This window comes from Podarcis pityusensis, assembly GCF_964106645.2.
Source record: "Podarcis pityusensis genome assembly, chromosome: 16".
Taxonomy (NCBI): Eukaryota; Metazoa; Chordata; class Lepidosauria; order Squamata; family Lacertidae; genus Podarcis; species Podarcis pityusensis.
In genome coordinates, this window is record NC_138041.1 from 23,517,266 (window position 1) to 23,539,196 (window position 21,931).

The following is a 21,931-nucleotide window of genomic DNA, read 5'->3' on the forward strand; positions in this document are numbered from 1 at the left end:
CTGAGAATTTCCCTCACTCTCCTGAGGCAACGTTCTTCCGCTATTTCATCCAGTGGATTCATGGGATGGCCCATAATATCCTGTGCTGTATTCACCACCCTCTGTAGGCACTTCCTATCAGTCGATGTCAAACCAGTGTACCACAAATAATAATAATAATAATAATAATAATAATAATAATAATAATAATATTTGCTCATTGAGCCCAGGATTTCACTCCGGCAATGACTCCCCAGGATTTTCGCCATTACTTCCTGATCCCTTTTTGTGGTGATGCTAGGGGACTGAACCGGGGACCTTCTGCATGCAAAGCACATCGTTCACCACTGAGCTCCACCTGCCAAACCTTCCCTCTTGACACCCCAGAAAGGAGACCACAACACAGAGGAGAGAGTCAGCTCTTTGTAAGCATTTTTGTTTACTTTTATTGCACAGAAGCAACTGGAAGTGAACGTTTGACTTGCTGTAGTGCACTTCTTTTTTCCAGTGGGTGAGTGTGTGCATGTGTGTGCATGGTTTTTTGTTTTTTTAAACGACAGAGGGCACATCTATACGTCAAACCTAAGCCAGGTTTTCAACCGGTTTTGACAGGCATGGCTCCTTCCCAGAAAACATCGGGAACTGCTGTTCCCCTGCAAAGGGATTCTGCTGAGAAATCCCTTTTCGGTATCCATGGTAAACTTGTATTTCCCAGGGTCCCTTAAGAATGGAAGCGAGGAACCGAAGCAATGGAACCAGTTTTGAAACCCGTTTAGGTTTCCGGTATAAAACACGCCCTGAATGACCTTCCTCCTGAGACCAGCTACGGATGAAGCTCTCGACAGTGTGAAAATGAAGACAAGGCATTTTTTTCTAGATCGTTTTGGAATTCTCTAGCCTACTATACATCTCCCAAAGCATAAATCCCAGCTCTAACTGCATACATTCATTTATTGCATTCGACCCATCGTTGCCCGTACTTGGAAATAAATGCACTTATTTGAAAAGGGCAGTCAAGTTTTGCTCTGGATATTCCCCTCCCCTCCTCCCTCTCCCCGTTCCTTAAATAAATTCAAGTGTTTAAATGTGGCATTCTGCGTATATCACATTCTGCTACGGAAGCTATCATAACATTATTGAACCACCTTTTTTGGGGGGTGGCGGCGGCTCGGTTCATTGCTTATTTGGGGTGTCTTGTTTATTTTTCTTTCACATAAACATATTGCTAACATGAGCTCCATGCCTCGGCGGGTGAGCGAGAGTCACCACTCGCCTAAGCAGAAAAGGTCCAGCCTTCGAAAGGGCAAAAAAAGGAGCCCGTCCTGAGGCAGCAAGGGCCCTTGAACAGCTCCTCCGACATCCGCCGGTGCCTCCAGCTTCCTCCCTCTCACTTCTCGCTCTTCTTCGCTTTCTCCTCTGCCGCGGACGCCTTCTCTGCGGCTTTGCTGTCTTTGGGGTCTGTGCTGGACGACTTCTCCACTTTCTCAGCCTTGGGCTTGGTGGCTTTGGCCGGCTCCTTTGCTGGCTCGGCCTTGGGGGTCTGCTTGACCTCCGCCTTGGCTGGTTCTTTGGGCTTGGCTTCGGCTTTGGGCTTCTCCTCCGGCTCCTTCTTGGGCTCCACTTTCTCCTTCTTGGGCTCCTCTTTCTTCTCTTCCACCTTGGGTTTCTCAGGCTCCTTCTCGGACGGCTTACTTGGCTCCTTGGCCTTCGCTTCTTTGGCCGGCGTCTTTGGCTCGGGCTCCTTCTTGCTGGCTTTCTCCGCTTCCTTTTCTGCCTCCGGCTTGGCCTTTGCTGCCGCTTTGGTGGGCTCCTTTTCCTTCACTTTATCCTCTGCCTTGGAAGGTGCTTCCTCCTCCTTCTCTGGCTTGGTGGCTTTCTTCTGGTCTTCCTCCTTCCCCTTCTTCTCCTCCACCTTGGCTTCTTGTTTTGGCACATCCTTGGCCGGGCTCTCCTTCTTGGGCTCCTCTTCCTTCTTGCTCTCTTTCTTCTCCTCTGCTTTTGGCTTCACCTGGGCTTTCTCCTCCTCTTTTGCAGGGGCCTTGGCCTCCTTCGCAGGTGGCTTGGCTGGTTCCTTCGGTGGGGGCTTCTCCTTCTCAGGTGACTTGGCCTTTGGTGGGGTCTTGGCTTTCTCTGGGGACTTCACCTCCTCCTTTGTGGGGGATTTGACCTTCCCTGGAGATTTGGCCTCCTCCTTTGTCGGGGTTGCCCCTTTCTCCGGAGATTTTGCTGCCGGAGACTTTGCCGGAGACTTGACCTTATCTGGAGACTTGCTCTCCTCCTTGGTGGGAGAGGGAGCTTTTGCCGGAGACTTGGAGTCTTCTTTGGTAGGGGATGCAGGCTTTTCGGGCGATTTTGTTGCCTGGGCCTTGGCCTCTTCCTTTGTTGGAGACTTCGCTTTGGCCGGGGATTTGGATTCCTCTTGCGTCGGGGAGGCAACTGCCGGAGACTTGGGAGCTGGAGACTTGGAAGCTGGAGATTTGGGAGCTGGAGACTTGGGAGCTGGAGATTTGGGAGCCGGAGACTTGGGTGCTGGAGATTTGGCATCATCCTTCACTGGCAACTGAATCTTGCCTGGAGATTTGACCTCTTTTTCTGGAGGTGTTGGTGCTTTTTCTGGAGCTTCTTCTGCTGATGGAGATTCCTTCTCTTTTGCCTCTCCCTCTTCTTCTTCTTCACCACCCTCTCCTCCTTCAGATTCTCCCTGTTCTTCTTCCTCTTTTGTGTCTCCTTCTTCTTCCTCTCCTCCCTCCTCTGCTTCCTCTTCTCCCTCTCCCTCTCCCTCCTCCTCCTCCTCCTCCTCCTCTTCCTTTTTCTCACCTCCCTCTTCCTCCGTGACTTCTTCAGTCACTTGAACTTCCTCGGTCTGCTCCTCCACAATCACCGTCTCCTTCTCAGACTTCTCCACCACTTTGATCTTCTCCTCGCTCTTGAACTTGATGTGGGTGGAAATGCTGGGGGCTTTGGGGACGGATTCAGGGAAAGGAAAGAGGCCCAGCCCAGCTCCCATGCGGCATTCCTCGCCTTCCAGGAGCTTCCTGTTTCCAAAAAAAAGGTGGGTGGGAGAAATCAAAGGAAGTCAGAGTCTGCTAAACCAATTGGCTGCGAGTACCAATCACCATATGGGATGCAGGTGGCGCTGTGGGTTAAACCACAGAGCCTAGGACCTGCCGATCAGAAGATCGGCGGTTTGAATCCCCGCAATGGGGTGAGCTCCCGTTGCTTGGTCCCAGCTCCTGCCAACCTAGCAGTTCAAAAGCACATCCAAGTGCAAGTAGATAAATAGGTACCGCTCCGGCGGGAAGGTAAGCGGCGTTTCTGTGCGCTGCTCTGGTTCACCAGAAGCGGCTTAGTCACGCTGGCCACATGACCCGGAAGCTGTACGCCGGCTCCCTCGGCCAATAAAGCGAGATGAGCGCCGCAACCCAAGAGTCAGCCACTACTGGACCTCATGGTCAGGGGTCCCTTTACCTTTACCTTTACCAATCACCATGCAGAAAACCAGGAGGGCGTACAGCAATGGCCACATCCACACTGTACATTTATAGCGCTATGATATCACTTTAAACAGTCATGGCTTCCCCCAAAGGATTCTGGGAGCAGTAGTTCAGTAAGGGTCTGAGAGTTGTTAGGAGAACCCTATATTCCCCTCCCAGAGCTACAATTCCCAGAGTTCCCTGGCAAGAGGGATTGACTGTTAAACCACTCTGAGAATTGTAGCTCTGGGAAGGGGAATAAGGGTCTCCTAACAAATCTCAGCACCCTTACTGAACTACTGCTCCCAGAATCCTTTGGGGGAAGCAATGTTTAAAATGGTGCCATAGTGCTTTGAATGTATGGTGTGAAGATGACCAGTATCTATTTGTTTTACTTTGGCTGGTGAATAATGTTTATTCCCTTGGTCTCATTGCCAGGAAAGTGCCTGGAAAATAATGGCTAGATCTATGTCTAAATAGACACTCCACAGTTTTAATTAAAAACTTACCCAGGGAAGCAATGTTAATGGTCTCCCAGGGACCAGAAGCATGATTCATCGCAACACGAAGCTGCACCTTCAGTTGTGTGGGCCCAACTCTGTGGAACTCCCTCCCACTAGAAGTCAGGCATACGTCATCTCCCTGCTAAGTTTCAGGTGCCTGATTAAAACCATTTTATTCCATGAGGCTTTTATGTCCCAAGTGCTGCTCTGATGTTTTAAAATATTTCAGGTGTTCTTGGTTTAAATTTCTGAAACTTTATAAAATTCTGAAGTTTTTACATGTTAGAGGTTTTATTTGTTTTAAACCTTGAACATTAAAAAAAAAAACATTGTATGCCGCTATGAGACCTAAATGGTGAAAAGCAGGGTATACATTTTTAAATGATTTTAAAAAAAATAATAAAATAAATAAATAAACCCCAGGAAAGAGCGGTTTGTGGAGGAGTGGAATTGAAGGACCGAGGTGAAGAAAACAAGGCTGGACGTGCACAGGGATGAGCCTGTGCATGACAGCATGAAAGGAAAGGATGCCGTGTCTGGAGGAGGAAGGGCTTATGCCTGTGAGCCTGTCAGAGTAGGGATATGAAGCGACACCTACCTGTAAGCTGCAATCTCTATATCCAGAGCCATCTTGACATTCAGCAAGTCTTGGTATTCCCTCAGCTGGGCGGCCATCTCCCACTTGGTGTTCCTCAACTCATTATCCAGCTGTGCGATGCTCTCCTATGAAAGAGAGGCAGGGAAGAGTGTGGATCATCTTCAGGTGGCCAGTGAGTGAACCACAGGGTCACAGCTGGGCCTAGCACTAGGCAGAGTGTGAGGTGACTGATGCCAAAGGGCCGCAGTGATGACCCAGTGTGGGGTAGTGGCCGGTCCAGGATCATGGAGGAATCGAAGACCTATTACTGTATTTTTCCGCGTATAACACGCCCCCTTGTATAAGACACCCCTTATTTTGGGGGTTTAAGAAAATGAGGATGCCCTCCACGCTGGAGGAATGGCAGATGAAATTAATGGACTATATGGAACTGGCGGAAATGACTGGTAGAATCCGTGACCAGGGAGAAGAGTCGGTGGAGGAAGATTGGAAGAAATTCAAAGACTATCTTCAGAAACATTGCAAAATTAAAGAATGTTAGAGTGATGTTGGACTGAATATAAGCGGTTTCCAGCTGTACAGGTTAAAGTTAATGATAGACTAAGATTAGTCTAAGATTAAAGATTAGGTTTAAAGATGTTTAAGGAAATGGAAACTTGACAATTAAGAGGTAAAATTTCAATGTTATATTACATTAAGATCAAAGATTAGGTTTAAAGAAGTTGAAGTTATACATCATATTAAAATTAAAGATTGGGATTAAAAAAGTGGAAAAGAAATTGCTGGACAAACAAATTGGATTGGAATACAAAAGAGGGAGGTATGAGGAAGTCCAGAAAATAAGTAAATTCAAAAACGGAAATGGAAAAGAGATATTGTTTTTAATTGTTATGTTGTTTTTTATTGTTGATTTTTGCTTTTCGTGGTTTTTTTTAATTTCTTTCTGGGATTTGTATTGTGTATTTGTGTATTTGTTTTATGTTTTTCTTTGTTTTTGTTTGTTGTTTAATTTTTGATTGAAACTTTAATAAAAATTATTTAAAAAAAGAAAAAAAGAAAATGAGGATGCCCTGAGGATGGGCTCCTAGGGTCACTCTGGAGAAGGACTGCAGGAAGAACACGGAGGAGGAGCTGTTCTATATGCTCCAAAGCTAAGCATTTAGGAACCTTGAAGGCACCAGGTTCCTCAGTTTCAGGAGAATGGTGTGCAAATACTTCCTGGGCTTCTAGGTAAGGTAAAAAGGTACAGGACCCCTGGACTTCTAATCCCCTCCACACACAGGTGCACCTGCCAATGGCATTATTCAATCTTTGTTGTTTGCTGAAGATGCACCTCTCTATCCCAGCCTTTGGTGTTTGAGATGTCTTATTTTTAGGACCCAACCTCTTCTTATGTTTGCAATTTGTTTTCAACTGTTTTTAATGGTATATTTTACATTGTGACCTGTTGGGCAGGTAACTATTGTCAGTGCTTTTTTTCTTAAAAACAAACTTTTTTTTAGGGATGCTCTCCTTTTGACTCGAGAAAATCACCATTTTATACTTCAAATCAGGAAAAATAAATACATCAAATGGAGAAAAGTACAAACATTCACAACATGTTTAGGCGTATGCGTCCCCCTGCGTCCCCCCAGAAAAAAAGCACTGGTTATCGTTATATTACAACTGGAGTGTGTGCCTTTTCGACTAGGCTGCAATTGGTGTGTCTCAGGCCTCTGCCAGTGGCAGCTAGTGCCCATTGGGCTGCTTGGGCAGAAGGCAGGGAGCCCAACACTAGGGGGCGCCAGCAGGCAGAGCCAACTAATTCTTAGTTTTGTCTCCATCCTCCTCCGTGCTGAGTTCTACTAGGGGCAACAATGAGACGAAAGAGGAGGAAGCTGGCAGCCGGGGTCACTTCCCTGGACTCGTAAGAAGGAAGGCCAGTGGTGGGCTGGCTGAGGGCAGGCAGAGGTTGTTGGCACTAATAAACCAGTCTCTGATGCCTTCCAGTAAATAGCAAAGTAGATCCCAGAAGCCTGAAATTTTGATCCAGCCCAAACCCAAGCACTTTCAAGCCCCATTCATTTCAATGGGAGGGCTAAGCATGCACTGAAACCAATGCAGTCCCGCTTGAACTGCATCCAGGTCAAAGATGTTGAAGTCGTAAGGGGGAGAAAGAGATTTCACTCTTAAATATTCTTTCTCTCTCTGTGTGTGTGTGTGTGTGTGTGTGTGTGTGATTATTTAATGATTTAAAGGTATTTAAAGATAGTTTTAAGCCACCCTTCACCACAAAAGTAATCCCAGTGCAGTAAAAGGAATGAAACCACAAATACCAATTACAAATAACAGAAAGCCAAGGGCAGATAAAAAAAAACTGCTGCAGAAGCACTAACAGCAACATGTTAACCATCAGTATCCTGTGGCAGCCCGTAGTATGGAAAACTCATTAAGGGTGGGCACCTGTCACTTCTTGGGAGTGTGGTGTAGTGGTTAGAGTATTGGACTAGGACCTGGGAGACCAGGGTCCATGAGGAAACTGACTGGGTGTCCTTGGGCCAGGTCAACCCCTCTCAGCCTGACCAACCTCACAGGACTGTTATAAGTAGGGGGAAGAGCCATATATACATCTCCTTCCGTTGCTTGGAGGAAAGGTGGGATACAAATGCAATAAATCCAAACAATAATAACAATAAGTAAATGGGCTCAGCAGGGCAAGGAGAGGCTGATTTCCATTGGCTGCAGAATGATCAGACACACAGGAATGTAGTATGTTGAAGGGGCATATCTATAAATGCCACATTTACAGCTTCTTTCTCCCATGACAGCATGGAGCTGTTAAATGGTGCCAGCGTTGTTAGGAAGCTTGCCCACCTGGGAGAAGGTCAGGGAGGGCTGTGAGTGCTATATAGGCAAAATGTACTTCTGCCTGAGAGTAAAGCATTTGGCTTTCCATTCTCTTCTAGAGAAGCCATATTCTAGCTAATAATAATAATAATAATAATAATAATAATTTATTGTTTATACCCCACCCATCTGGCTGGGTTTCCCCAGCCACTCTGGGCAGCTTCCAACAAAATATTAAAATACAATAGTCTGTTAAACATTAAAAGCTTCCCTAAACAGGGCTGCCTTCAGATGTCTTCTAAAAGTCTGGTAGTTGTTTTTCTCTTTGAGATCTGGTGGGAGGGCGTTCCACAGGGAGGGCGCCACTACCGAGAAGGCCCTCTGCCTGGTTCCCTGTAACTTGGCTTCTCGCAGGGAGGGAACCGCCAGAAGGCCCTCAGGGCTGGACCTCAGTATCCGGGCAGAACAATGGGGGTAGAGACGCTCCTTCAACTTTTTGGCTTTTCCATGTCAAAGAACCTGAGTCTCTTGCAAAGGGTTCTGGGAGCATATTCTAGGATCTGCAAGCTGTCCAAGTTAGGAACATCAACAAAACATCACTAATAATAAAGGTTGCTTTGGGGAGCATTGTTTGTTTGGTGTTTATCTGCATGTGTGTATAAGGGAGGGAGGTTGTCTTCAAGCCAACCAGACAAGGGACTCAGCTACATTAGTAAAAAAAAAAACCAAAAAAAAACCCACCAACATTTTGAATGTGTTATAAACATGCAACACGGGATGGCGCTGGAGAGCAAAAAAAAAAATTTGAAAATTCTATGCGGTTTTTACATAGTGTTTTTTTCTTCTTTTAGAATGATTTCATTTCTAATTTTTTTATAGTGTTTTTCCCCCGTGTGTAGATCCACCTAAGGTCTGTTTTTTGTTTTTAGTAGCTGTATGCCTTAGGTCTCATCTAGATGCAGTATTTTACCACTTTATACAGTCATGGCTTCCCCCAAAGAATCTTGGGAAGTGTCGTTTGTTAAGAGTGCTGAGAGTTGCTGGGAGAGACTCCTATTCCACTCTCAGAGCAACAATTCCCAGAGTTCCTAGTGAAGAGGGATTCATTGTTAAATCGCTTGGGAAATTGTAGTTCTGAGAGGGAAACAGGGGACTCCTAAGGGTGCTAAGAGTTCTTAACAAAATACACCTAAGCCCTACTCAGAGTAGATCCATTGAAATTATCAAACCAAAGTTACCCATGCCTATTAACTCCAACCGGTCTGCTCTGAGGAGGACTGCCATTATCATCCATTTTTTTATTATTATTAAAGATTTTCTTGTTTTACAGAAGTATGTGTAATGTCTCTCGTATTTTTTCCATGTAACATTTTTACAAATCAAAGACAAGATGGCACCCTCTTCAATCCACAGACAGAGGTTGATAAGGGTGGTAGCTAGATCTTCCTTCAGTGCTGGCAGTGGGAGAAGCTTCAACACTTCTTTTCTTAAACATTCTTGTCTGTTTTCAGCCTAGGAGAGCTTGGCTTATCCTGGGCTACCCTTGGGTTACACAGCTAAAGACTGGTGGATTTAAATCCAGGTGGTGAACCCAGATCTCACTGGACTATGGCCTTATCCTTCCTCCCCATTGTCTGTGCCACATGGGGGGCTGATGAGACCTGATATTTGAAGGGCACCTGGTTGGGGGAGTTTTAGTAGGCAGCTGCCATTGGCCCACACATTACCTGATAGGAGAGGACATCAACATGATGGCGGTCTTCAATGTCGGCCCTCTGCCTCTCCAGGGATTCCTTCGTCCCCTTGAGAGCTTCGAGCTCGGTGGTTTTAGACTGCAGCTGATGGCGATATTCAGAAATCTCCTCCTGTGCTGTACGGATGGCATCGGTATTCACCTTGGCCGCTTCTGACAGCTTGTCCAGCCTCACTGTAACGTGGGGAAGGGAAAGGAGAAAAAGCATATATCCAGTCATTGGCAGATGAAGATGATGGACTTTATGGAGCTGGCTGATCTCACTGGGAGAATCCACGACCAGAAAGAAGAGGAATATCGAGAAGACTGGAAGAAATTTAAAGACTATTTGAATAAATATTGTAATATTTAAAGATTTGCAACTCCTTGAAAGAACTAATTAGGCCTAGGATTAAATAAATAAATGAGAAACAGAACGATAAGAAAAGTTAGGAAATTTGATAATAACCAGAATGTTGTTTTTTGGAATAATGATATTGGAAACTGCTACATTCAATTACAAGGAAATTCAGATGGAAGAGATGAGAGGAAGTCAAGTAATATGTTTATGAAATTGGAAGTTAAATTAATTAATTAAGTTTTATTTTGTGTATGTGGTGGTATTCTTGGGTATTATTTGTGAGGTTTGTAATATTTTATTTCTTTCTCTTTTCTTTTATTATTGTTTTTCTTATTTTTGTTTTATTGAAGTTATGTGTTTGTATGAAATTCAATAAATATTATTGGGGGGAAAGAAAAAGAAAAAGCATCTATCCAGTCACAAAGCATGCCAAAATATATCGTCAAGGAAAGATTGCAGAGTACAGGCCATTCCTACTCCATCCACAATGGTCCAAAACAGGAGTGAACTCCAGTCCCAGGGGCCAAATTCTGGGCCCCCTCCAGGGCTCTCGATATGGCCTTTGGGACTCTCCACATGCTGTGCCCCTTCCCATGTGACAGACCTCAGGCTCTCTGCTATCCTTTTACTTAGTGATTTTGCCATACTGGAATGTGCCCCTGAAATGTGATTGGACGAGTTCATAGTCTGGACTAATTCATTGAGCACCAAGCTATCAATGGCTGCTAGACATGATGGCTGCTCTTTGCCTCCACGGTTGGAAGCAGGGCCGGATTTAGGTTTGATGAGGCCCTAAGCTACTGAAGGTAATGGGGCCCTTTATATGTCCAGCTGTCCTTTGTCAACAACAAATTGTCGCTGTTTTTTGTGTTGAATATATGCTGTATGGTACTGTAATTTATGGACCTAATAGGTATCGAAAGCCATTTGCACATGTTACCATGCAACCAGTCAATGCAGAATGTAGGCACCCTATACAGTGGTACCTCGGGTTAAGTACTTAATTCGTTCTGGAGGTCCATTCTTAACCTGAAACTGTTCTTAACCTGAAGCACCACTTTAGCTAATGGGGCCTCCCGCTGCCGCCGCGCTGCCGGAGCACGATTTCTGTTCTCATCCTGAAGCAAAGTTCTTAACCCGAGGTACTATTTCTGGGTTAGAGGAGTCTGTAACCTGAAGCGTATGTAACCGAGGTACCACTGAATATAGAAATGAGCAAACCAGTGATATTTTAGAGAGCAGGCTAGCAGGCGGGGCCCATTACTTACACAACACAAAACACTGTTGCTGTATGTAGGTTTTATTTTATTTGTTTTTTATCTTATATTTTGGAAGTGTACATCCAGTTTTTTCCCCTTTGATTTTTTTGGGGGGCTCCAAGAGAGTGGGGCCCTAAGCTATAGATTGTTTAGCTTATATGGCACTGGTTGGAGGGCAGTCATGCTACTGAACACCAGTTCCTGGAAACCACAGGAGGGGAGAAGGCTCTTGTTCTGGGGTCCTGCTTCTGGGCTTCCCTTTGGGGCATCTGGGTGGCCACTGAGAGAATGCTGGATTAGATGGGCCACTTGTTTTCTTGTGATCGTGCCTCATACTTCCCTGGCTAGAGAGTGATGCCCGTATGCAGCTCTGAATTGTGCATGGCTTAAATGTAGCCTATATGGTACCCAGGCGGCAGTGAAGCCTGTTGCTCCGCCCACTTTTGCCACTGGCCACGCCCACCACTGCAATGCCGGCCCGCTTGCCCCGATCCCTTCCAGGACTACAGCTCCCAGCAGCCCTAGCTAGCACAGCTGCGGAGAGATGGGGAAAAGAGAGGAGGAAGGGTTAATAACGGGCTTAAGACAATTCAGCCGCTTTGGCCAGCCCCTGATGGGAACCTCCAAGCCTCCATCACTTTGCTTCCTGAGACGAATGGGCAGCCCAGCCCCCTCTGCTGGGATCTGCAAGATGATTCAGCGTCATCATCCGGAACTAGGCAAGTTCCGGGGAGGTGGGGAATGAACTGTGCATTATTAAAACATTCTGAACGGATTTTTAAAAAATACAATATACTGGTTTTGCACTCATTTAAGGCTGTTCAGGTTTAAAAGTGGAATGAATCTTGCTCCCAAATGTATATAGTCTTGCCTCAATATGCCCTCTACAAAAAAAACCACAAAACTGATTTTTATACTTCTTGTCTGTTTTATATTATTTAAGCTGCTGGCTTGCTGTGTGTTGTTTCCAGCATCATAAGCTATAAGGTATACAGCCTTGGATATAAAGGAGGGTTTGATCCTGATCACCCACTAGATTCAGCAGGGGTTTCATAGCTCCCAGATGCAAGGGGAAGGGCAGGGGAATTTGGATTTTCAGGTGGCATCCTGTGGAGGGATAATACTTCATGTTACTGCCTTGCCACATATGCAGGCAGATGGATGCAGAGAATGAATGTGAGTCCTTTCTCTTTCTCTGCTTTCCAGGCAACCGCGCTGCGATGGTGGTGAAGGGTTTTTCCTTTTAATTGGGTTCATTAATGATCTGCTAAAATTAAAAAAGAAAAAAAACGCAACTTAAAAAACAAAACCCAAATCAGTTGAATGCTATTGTTAAATAGCTGTGAACTCTTCTGATCTCTGCTCATACATCATTTGTCTCTTTCAGAAGGGCTCGCGCAGCATTCACATATTGCTGACTGCAGCATCCTGAAAAACAAACCTTAATGTGTTTGTACTTCTGATTTTCCAGAAAGGATCAGCAGCAGTAAAGGTGGCAAATGGAATGGAGCCTAAACAAACGCTGTATTCGCCATGGTGCATAAATATGTATTTATTTTATTTTATTTATTTTATTGCACTTTTTTACACTCAAAGGAACTCAAGGTGGCGTGTATGGCATTCTCCCCCTCTTCATTTAATCCCGGCAAGACCCCTGTGGATAGGATAAGTTGAGAGGCAGTGATTGTCCCCCAATTCCTGTCCCCCCCAGTGAGCTTCATGGTTGGGTGAGAATTTGAGCCCTGGCCTGCCAGGTCCTAAGCCTGGCACTTTAACCACTGAACCACACTGCCTCTCTAATGTGTAGTCAACATATGACACTCCTCTCCAGAAGGCAGGATAACAGCCTCTGATTTAGGAATATTTTTAAAGGGATTGAGATAAATGCAGGCTGTCTCCACACACATACCAGTGGCTGGGAAATGTCATGATTGCTCAGGGCAGCTCTGCATTCAAAGGCAGTTAACCTCTGAATACACAGAGGGACATAAGAAACTGCTTAATACTGAGCCCCATTGTTGGCCCGTCTACTTCAGTATTGTCTGCACTGACTGGCAGCAGCTCTCCAGGGCTTCAGACAGGAGTCTTTTCTAAAATCACTTGGGGATGCCAGGGATTGAATCTGGGACCTTCTACATGCAAAGCAGATGATCTGCAACTGAGCTAGGACTGTTCCCCACTGAGCTATGGCCACCATAGAATAAACTTTTCCCAGGATCATTTCCAGCTAGGGGACCATAGAAAAATGATATGGGCAAGCAGTGGGCAGGAAGAGCAAAAAATAGATGAGGTAGGTCAGAAAAAGGCTGTTTGGTTTAAGTGATATCAGAAATGAAGGGCGGGGAGAAGGAAACACCTATGTCTTCATGGCCATAAATGAACGGATCCTGAGGAATGGAAACTAACATAGACTAACAGATTTTCCTGCATCTTGAAAATAAGGCTGTGCTTTGTAGGGTTGCAAGAAGTTTTGTAAGGAGAACTATATGCATTATTGCGAAAAAGGACTAAGAAGGAGTTTATTTAGGATTTGGATTTTATAGCAATAACTATTAAAATAAAATGCAAAATCAGAAAGAAAGTTAGAAAACCATTAATCGAGGTTGACAGAAGTCCTAGGCTGTGACAGCCAAAGGTTTGTTATATTGTATAAGATGAGATGTTATGTTTGGAAAACATGTGCAAAAACCAGTAATATATATATATGAGAAAATAAGGCTGTGCTTAGAATCTAGCTCCTGTGCCTGCCTCCCCAGAGCCCCATTTATAGAATGTGGGTGATGATGACCTACCTCTCAGGGTTAGTGTGCAGATGAACGCTGATATTGCAAAACACCTGGTCTTTTAAGAAATGCATAGGAATTATGATTTAAACAGTTGGTGCTAAGGAGGACACATTCTGGTTTGGAGGTGGTGGTGCTCAGTCTCTCCAAGCGAGGAGAAGGACCAGCCATCTACAGAGATTACTTTCTAGAGTGGCAGAATCAACTCCCTGCCCCACCTCCCTCTGACCCAGAGCACAGCCCATGCTGCTGCTTGAGATGCTTGTTCAAACCATCTGCGTACACAACTGAGCTCTTCATCGTGGGATCCGCAACAAAATTTTGCAGTGTCTCCCCACCCTTGGTTAAGACTGTTCCTTTTCAGATTTCCAGCCTACCCTACTCTAAAAGGCTCAAGCAAACCAGTTATTTTCTCCCCTGCCCCTCTTTCCTGGTTTTCTGCCTGTTCCATCACCAATTGACATTCATTATTCCGTAGTTCCTGGGGCTGCTGGTTTTGGCTGCTGGTTGTTGGGGTTTTTTGGGGGGCGGGGAGGAAGTCCTCTAATTTAATTTTTCTGCAAGTATTTTGTACTACTGTACTGCGGACTTCAGGATTCACCAAAGCATGGCTATATATTTCTCATTGGCCAAATTTGAGCTGAAATCCTGTCGACACTCAACCACCTGAACTCAGTATTAGAGGGAGCACAAAGAGCCTCAAAAGACAATGTTGATTCTCTCTCTCTCTCTCTCTCTCTCTGTGTGTGTGTGTGTGTGTGTGTGAGAGAGAGAGAGAGAGAGAGAGAGAGAGAAAATCAACATTGTCTTTTGAGACTTCAAATCTCCCCTTTCTTGGTGGAGAGACTGTACTGTGTCTGAGGAGTGACAGCCTTAGAAGACACAGATTAGCTGACACTTGCCCTCACTGATCTACACCTTCAAAGCTCACACAACCCCACTCCAGACCTCCAGATAGGAGGCGCCCCTCTCAGAAAGGGAGAGCTGGTCTCAACAACCTCGACACACACTTTACTGGATGGGCTGGCCTTGGTGATGTCTGGGCCTGCAGGCAGCCATTCTTGTTGAGGAAAGGCCTCTGCCACAGCGCTCTTTTGGGGAGAGCATAGCAACTGTGGGATCAAGGACAGGAAGCCTAGGGCAGGGGGCAGGGGGATTAGTTTACCATCAGTCACTATTGCAGTTGTGCTGCCAAATTAGAACTTCTCTCAATCCCACCGGCATCTGAATAATCACGGCAGGTGGTTATCCACAAGAGAGCCCCTTCTGTGGCTGCTCCCACACAGCAGCATTTCTTCCCAAGGAGAGGTTAGACTGGCTTCCTCTTTGTCATATTTCCACTGACAGCCTAAGACCTTCTTATTCAGACACGCCTTTGAAAACTAAGGTGCAGACGATGCTGATCACTGGGCTATGGTCAGAGGGAAATGAATCTTAACTGCAGGTTCTAAATCTGTTCTGGTGTATTTTAATTATTGCTTTTAGCCGGTTTGTTCTTATTACTGTGTTTTTTAATAATGTTTTAAAAGGTTGCAATGTTTTTTTGTAAAAAGGCAAGATATAAATAGATTAAATAAACATAGCCATAACCCCTCACAACTCTGTCTGTACATGATCAAACAGTCCCACCCCCATCTGCATTTGGGGGGACTTCATGACCCCTTTCCTTTCCTTTCCTTTCATTTCTCTTTTTTTATTCCTGCAAGCCTTATATCTCCCCCACATTTGCCAATAACCTGCCTCTTGTATGTGGGTGGTGACATTTTCGCTTAGTGACCATCACTAACTACTCCATTGGGAAATTAAGGAAGTGGCAATACGTTATGATGTCTGGATGGTTTCATTCTAGAATAAACGCAGGAGCCAAAATCAGTAGTGAAAATGGACTCAAAAAGCCTCTACAAATGACCATACAATGGGGCATTGGGGAGAAGAACCGTCCTTTTAGCACCTCGTATTGTGAGCAAGGGATGTGTGTGTTAGAATTGGCCTGTCTGCATTAAGTGACCTTCAGCTGTTCATCTCAATTACTTTCTGTGGTTTTACTTTTCCCTTTAGGTTGCGGGGCCAACCTGACGATCTCATCTGAAGCCGCCTCTCAGTACGGGAACCTGCCTGACAGGACTAGAATAGAGCCATTAGGTCACATCCCACTCACTCTTAAGCCTGTGCCATTTTCACAATGCAGGCATGCTGAAGAGCTGTCAAGCAACATACTTTAAAAGGGCTTGTGGAACAGATAATTCTAGAAGCTGGTGGTATGGGTTGCAGTTTGCACCCCCAAGGGAAAGAGATGTGCCGCTTTTTGCACAATGAAAGTGCTATGTGACACATTTAATTTAATAAATAATAATAACCTGGTGCCACCATAAGCTAGGCTTTTCATTTCCTCACAATAACATAAACAGAGTTTGGCTGTTGGAGCAGGCAAATGGCCCATCCAGTCCCCTATCTTGTTCTCACAGCTGCCACCCAGATGCCTGTGGGAAAACCAGCTTAGATATTTGGCTCACATTCCTGCAGCTGCCCTCCAGGCTTCTGCCAGCCTTTATGAAAGGAGGAGGGTATTGCTGGTGGCTACAAACAGGAATTGCTAAGGAAAGACAAGAGAACTGTTAAAGCTGGACTGCAACAACAGCAGGGATTTCCCAATCTGTAGGAAGTAAAAATATGTCCCTCCCGCAAACTTCCAACAACACGGATTCCCCTTACAATGCTAAGAAGGAGGAGGTAAATTTAGGGAGAAGTTATATGTGACTCGCCTCACCAATCCCAGGAATAAATTGCGGTATTGTGATCCGAGCCTCTCTCTCTCTCCACTAGTAACACTCCGCGTCAGTCTTCGTGAGGAACAGAGCAACTGAACCCCTACTGCACGGTCTAAAGTGGTGCAGACTAGGGCCTGGGAAACCAGGGTTCAAATCGCCATTCAGCCATGGAACTTAGTGGGTGACCTTGGGCCAGTCACTTCCTCTCAGCCTAACCTACCTCACAGGGTTGTTGCAGGGATTAAATGAAGAGGGGGAGCACCATGTACGGTGCCTTGAGCTCCTTGGGGGGAAACGGTGGGATATATATATATGCAACCAATCAATCGAACAGCGGGATCAGGACCCCCGCCGACATCGGCACAAAGAAGCAGGATCAGCACCGCGGACAGCGCCCGCGCCGGCCCCGCTCTTGTCATAGTGATAAAGCAAGCGTCCTGGAAAAAATTGCGGGATCAGGACCCTGGACAGCGTCGTCCCTCCACACTCCGGGCCCCTGAACGCGGGCTAGCATAGCCAGGGGGCGCGTGGAGAGGAAAAGAGCGGCTAGGTGGTAGAGACGGTGACTCGAGCTCTCCAACTTTCCGGCTGGTTCTGAGAATTTGCTTTTGCTGCAGTCCCTGAAATCCGCTCGTGCTTGGGAATCGAAAGGGCTCCGTTTAGGGGGGAAAGGCAGTAGCAAAAAGGTTAAGCACCTGCTTTGCATGCAGAAGGTCCCAGGTTCTATCCTCGGCGTCTCCAGGTAGGGCTAGGAATGTCCCCACCCAGGATCTCTGGGGCAGCCTCTGAGTTACACAGACCAATGGTCTGACTCGGTGTAAAACAGCTTAGGTTCCCTCCCACCTAACTCATTTTGGGAGGCGCGAGCGCTTGCACCGACCGCCCCAACTGCATCCGATCCCGACGTTACCAGCCTTTCCGGGACGCCCCCGCCCCGCCCCCACTTCAACGCCTTTCTCGCTTCAATAGGTAGGTGTGTGGGTGGATCCCATGGGAAACTGGGAAATGGCCAGAGGAGGAGGAAAAATGGGGCGGCGAGAGAGGATCGGGGCCCTGGGGAGGGGAGTGGCTGTAAGAAGAGAAGTCAGACACCCTGCGCCAGCCTGGCAGCCGCCTCCGCCCCACAACCCCCCTCCCCGCGTGCAGCTGACTTTGGCTTCAAGTTACTGCAGGAGGCGAGGACTGACTCAGCAGAGACTGCAGAGCGGCGCCCAGACACAGCGCGCGTCCCCCCCTCCCTCCAACCTCGTCCCACACATGGTTGCCCCCACCATTTTCTCTCCCCACTCTCTGTAGCAAGGCGGATCGACCCCTTTTTCTTACGTACCTCCGCAGTACGGATAGGACTGGTGACAGATTTAGTTCAAACCCCCCCCCCCCCCGGGAAGCGGGAAATGTAGCCGCCTTTTGCACCAAGGAGAGGCATACATTCATCTTTTTCCCCCTGTAGAAACTGCACCCACAGCAAATGAATGAAAGGACACCCTCTGTCCCCCAAGAGTGACGGCGCAATACAGTGATACCTCGCATTAAGTACTTAATTTGTTCTGGAGGTCCGTTCTTAACCTGAAACTGTTCTTAACCTGAAGCGCCACTTTAGCTAATGGGGCCTCCTGCTGCTGCCGCGCCGCCGGAGCACGATTTTTGTTCTCATCCTGAAGCAAAGTTCTTAACCCGAGGTACTATTTCTGGGTTAGCGGAGTCTGTAACCTGAAGCTTACCGCTGTACTTTCCTTCCACCGCTGTCCACAGTGCTGAATCAGTCTCCCTCCCTCCTCGTATTGGTGCAATGGAGCAACGCGCTCACAGTCCAGGTATCCCCAAAGTTCACCACTACCCCCTGAGCCCCTGAATGCATTCTCTCCCCGCCCCCCGCCCCTTTTGGAGTCTTCCTTCCCTCGCTATAGACTCTGGAAAGAGAGTCTTTCATCCACCTCCCAACTCCTTTAATAGGCAATCCACCCCTCCCCCCAACATTTCTTCCCTTGCCAACGCATTTCCTAATCTTTTTCTATCTAGGCTAGCGTGCCTGACCTCCATGACAGGACATCTTCCCCCAACTCAGCAGCTGGGGTGGGCAATGACCAGTATCCCCGCCCCCGCTCCCACCGCCCCCGCAGAAGTATCCTGTCCACTGCATTGGCATATATTATACAAGCAATTCCACGCGGTTAGTCTGCTTCACTCGGGGAGGGGGGGGGGGAGTTTCGCTTTAGCTGTAAGTGTTGCTATTATAGGTTTCCCAGTTGAAGCTGTTTAGACGTGGGGGGGCACTGAGATAGGGACACGCCCCCATTGCAACGCCTTCCTTTGCGTGGAGACTTCCATGACAAGGTCTCCATTTTTGCAGAGTAATGGCTTGTGAAGGGATGCCACCCCGGCACGCAGAGGACAACCCCCCCCCCCGAAAAAAATACATTTGGAAATTCCTCCGCTCCAGGCGACTTGTTCCCCTCTTGCCTTGGGGTAGGAGCGCGATTTCAGGGATGGGGAGCGAGGCGAATATGGGGGGGGGGGGAGAGAGAGAAATAGAGGTTTCGCTTGGTATGTTTGTGTGTGAAGATTCACAGCGAGTTTTCGCAGCCTGCCCTTGAATATATCCAAGATGAAAGGGCTTTTTATCCAAAAAGAAGAAAAATCAACAGATAATTTTGCAAGCGCTCCTTTTCGCACCTAACAACGACCAATTGTTTAATTTGCAATTATGATGATATATTATTATGCTTGACTATAAGGAGGCGGTACATTATTAAAATAATAGCCAGAAAAATGAAACCCACCAGCCCCCATCCGCTGACCCTTCCCAACGAAGGCGCGCTCCCAGCTTTGAAACTTCCAAATAGTTGCGGGGGGCTGGGTCCACTCTTGGATTATGAAGCGCGGGGGACACCCCCTCCGTTCCTCGCCGCTCCTTTGATGAAGCGGCTGCTAGGAGACAGCACTTTCTCCCTCTGCTGCCGCTGAGGTTGTTCTCCGGCACGCCTTCCTTCCTAACTGCAGAATGGTCCTCCGACCGACCCCCTTTAGACTAAGGTGCCTCCACCCGCAGCCCTACTTCCCTGCCGGCTCTCGGTGGCTCCCCGGCGTCCCCTTCCTTCCTTCCTTCCTTCCTATTCCTGGGGCGGTTCCCGAGTGGCCGCCTCCTTTGGACAAAGCTGCTGCCCCCGCCCAGCCCAGCTACTGGGGGCCCTCCAGTGGTTCCCCGACGGCCCTCTCCATGTCCTTGGAAGGGTTGCGGGTGGGGTGACCTCCCCCTCCCTCCTTTGGACAAAGCTCCCCCCCCCGCGCCCAGCTCTCTTATCCCACCGTCGGGGGGCTCCCTGACTCCCCCCTCCTCCTTTCCGGAATGGCCCGCCCCGTCTATAGTCTCACCTCGGAACCACTCCTCGGACTGGATGGAGCTCTTGACGGTGTGTCCCTCCAGCTGGGCGCGGATCTCCTTGAGCGCAGAGGTGACGTCGGAGCGGGCTGCGGCGTCGCGAGCCTCGACGGCCACCTGGAGGGCGCTGCTGCCTTGGATCTGGAGGAGCAGCTCGGCCACCTCGTCGTCGTGGCTGCGGCGCAGGAAAAGGCTCTCCTCGCGCAGCGCCTGCAGCTTCTTCTCCAGTTCGCCCTTGGCTAGCTGAGAGTCGTCGGCGAACTTGCCCAGCGCCCGGATGGCCGCCTCCACCTCCTCGCGCTGCCGGCTCTCGTCGTCCAGGCGCTGCTTGAGATGCGCCAAATCCTCTTCCAGGTGCTCCTGCTCCAGCTGCAGCTGCCCCTTCTCGGCGCTCAGCACCACCAGCGTGCCGCGCATGTCGCGGATCTCGCGCTCGTACAGCTCCCCGATGGCTGAGCGCCCGGCCTGCTGCTGCCGCAGCGCCGCCGCCTCGGCCTCCAGCTGCCGGTTCTGCTCCTCCAGCGCCCGCACCTTGTCGATGTAGCCGGCGAAGCGGTCGTTGAGCGCCTGCAGCACCTCCTTCTCGTTGCGCCCGCGCAGGTCGCCGTTCAGCGACGACTCCAGGCTCTCAGTCGACGAGCCCAGCTGGCTCAAGACCCCCGCGGCCCCGGACGCCGACGACGCCCCCAGGCGCCGGTAGCTGGAGACGGAGACCGCCGAGCCCCGCGACCACGACTGCGAGTGGAAGCCGCTCGACGCCAACGAGCCGCTGCCGCCTGCGGAGCGCGCGGCTGCCGTCGAGTAGCGCCCGCCGCCGAAGCCGGGCTCCTTGCGGTACGAGGGGCCGCTATAAAGCGTGTCCATGCCGTAGCTCATCATGGTGGTGGCGGGGAGGGCGCCGCTGCCGTCGGAGCGACACGCCAGAGAGGCCACTGCGGCAGAAGGGAGCGCCGCGGTTCTTATATACCGCACGCCGGCGGCCGCCGAGCATCCCGGGGCCGCCCCTTCTGCGAGAAGGAAAGGAGGGAGGGAGGGAGAGAGAAAGAGATGGGGTGGTAGAGGAGGAGATGAAACGGCTTCTTCCCCCCTCCCCCCTCTCTCACACATATACCTGTGCCCGCATCCCACCCCTCCTGCCAAAGGCAAACTCTGCAGAGCTTTTCAGTAGGTACCGGGGCTCAAAGTAGTACCCCGCCTTCCTAACCTGAGACACTTACGGAAAAGGGTTCCTCGTTTGAAAAGATGTTCCGGGCTCAAATTATGTGTCTTGCCCCTAACGTGAGATATATTATTTTGGGAGGTGGGGCGGTATTGTTTAAGAGGTCCCGGAGCTCACGTCTTTCCTCCACCTCCTGACCTGAAATATGTGATGGTTTAATTGTTTGAAAGGATCTGGGACTGGGGTTCGGGAGTCCCCAGCTTGAGGTACAGCATATGATGGTTCAGTGTAATTGAAAAGGTCCTGGGGCTCATGTCTCCCCCTCCCCCAACTCAAGGTGTGTGATGGTTTTATTGATTTCTTTTTCTTTCTCCAGATTCTGACACTTAAAAAAAATTACCCATACCAAACTGTGTTACAAAAGTAATATTGCTGAAAGTATAAATATAAATTAGCCCACTAAACAATATTTCAGGATTCAGATTACATTTCTTTAAAGTACAATATATTACAAATAGGATTAACCATCTTCTGTTTAATATAATATTCGAGCTACTATATCATACTAATTTTTCCTTTACAGCATTCATTGTATTTTATAACCTGTAATAAGAACAAATGAACCCATTAATTACATCCGCATTTCATTGTTAAGAGGTTCTGGGGCTCCTTCCGCTGGAAGTATGTGGTGGTTAATTTTACTTAAAGGGTCTCGGGGCTCGCGCCCACGAATTCCTTCATGAGCAACCTTCAGGGGCTGCATTTCAATGGGGGCGTGGCAAGAGGCAAAAATGGGCGGAGTAACAGATGCGACGGTTTTGTAGGCTACAATTAAACCAGGCACATTTCAGAAGTTTGTACCAAACAGAGTCTCTCTCCATCCAAGCCAGAAGTGGCACATCCCAGAGGGGCGAAAGCACAAGGGAAGGGGGGTGGAGCAGAGTCAGCGAGGGGCGTGGCCTGAGGAAAGTCCCGAGGGCCAGATACAGTCATACCTCGGGTTACAGATGCTTTGGGTTGTGCGATTTCGGGTTGTGCACCGCGCCGAACCCAGAAGTACCGGAATGGGTTTGGATGCTTGCGCATGTGCTGAAGCACTAAATCGCACTTT

At 48.2% G+C, this 21,931-nt stretch overlaps 1 protein-coding gene across 1 annotated transcript; it reads right to left on the reverse strand.

Moving 5' to 3' along the window:
• Window positions 1–389: 389 nt before the first annotated feature.
• Window positions 390–20,698, reverse strand: NEFH (neurofilament heavy chain). The gene is made up of 4 exons (XM_080986206.1): window positions 19,655–20,698; window positions 9,107–9,306; window positions 4,554–4,678; window positions 390–3,014 (listed from the first exon to the last, which is right to left on the reverse strand). Exons 1-4 carry the CDS (start codon window positions 20,538–20,540, stop codon window positions 1,367–1,369), a joined length of 2,859 nt encoding a protein of 952 aa, XP_080842332.1. The 5' UTR covers window positions 20,541–20,698; the 3' UTR covers window positions 390–1,366.
• Window positions 20,699–21,931: the final 1,233 nt, after the last annotated feature.

Excerpts from the sequence above, each read along its gene's own strand:
- NEFH (XM_080986206.1), bottom strand. The coding sequence starts at position 20,540 with ATGATGAGCTACGGCATGGACACGCTTTATAGCGGCCCCTCGTACCGC. Across the intron at positions 9,307-19,654 it reads GTCCGAGGAGTGGTTCCGAG|TGAGGCTGGACAAGCTGTCA; the intron begins GTGAGACTATAG and ends CCCACGTTACAG. Across the intron at positions 3,015-4,553 it reads ATAGAGATTGCAGCTTACAG|GAAGCTCCTGGAAGGCGAGG; the intron begins GTAGGTGTCGCT and ends TTTTGGAAACAG.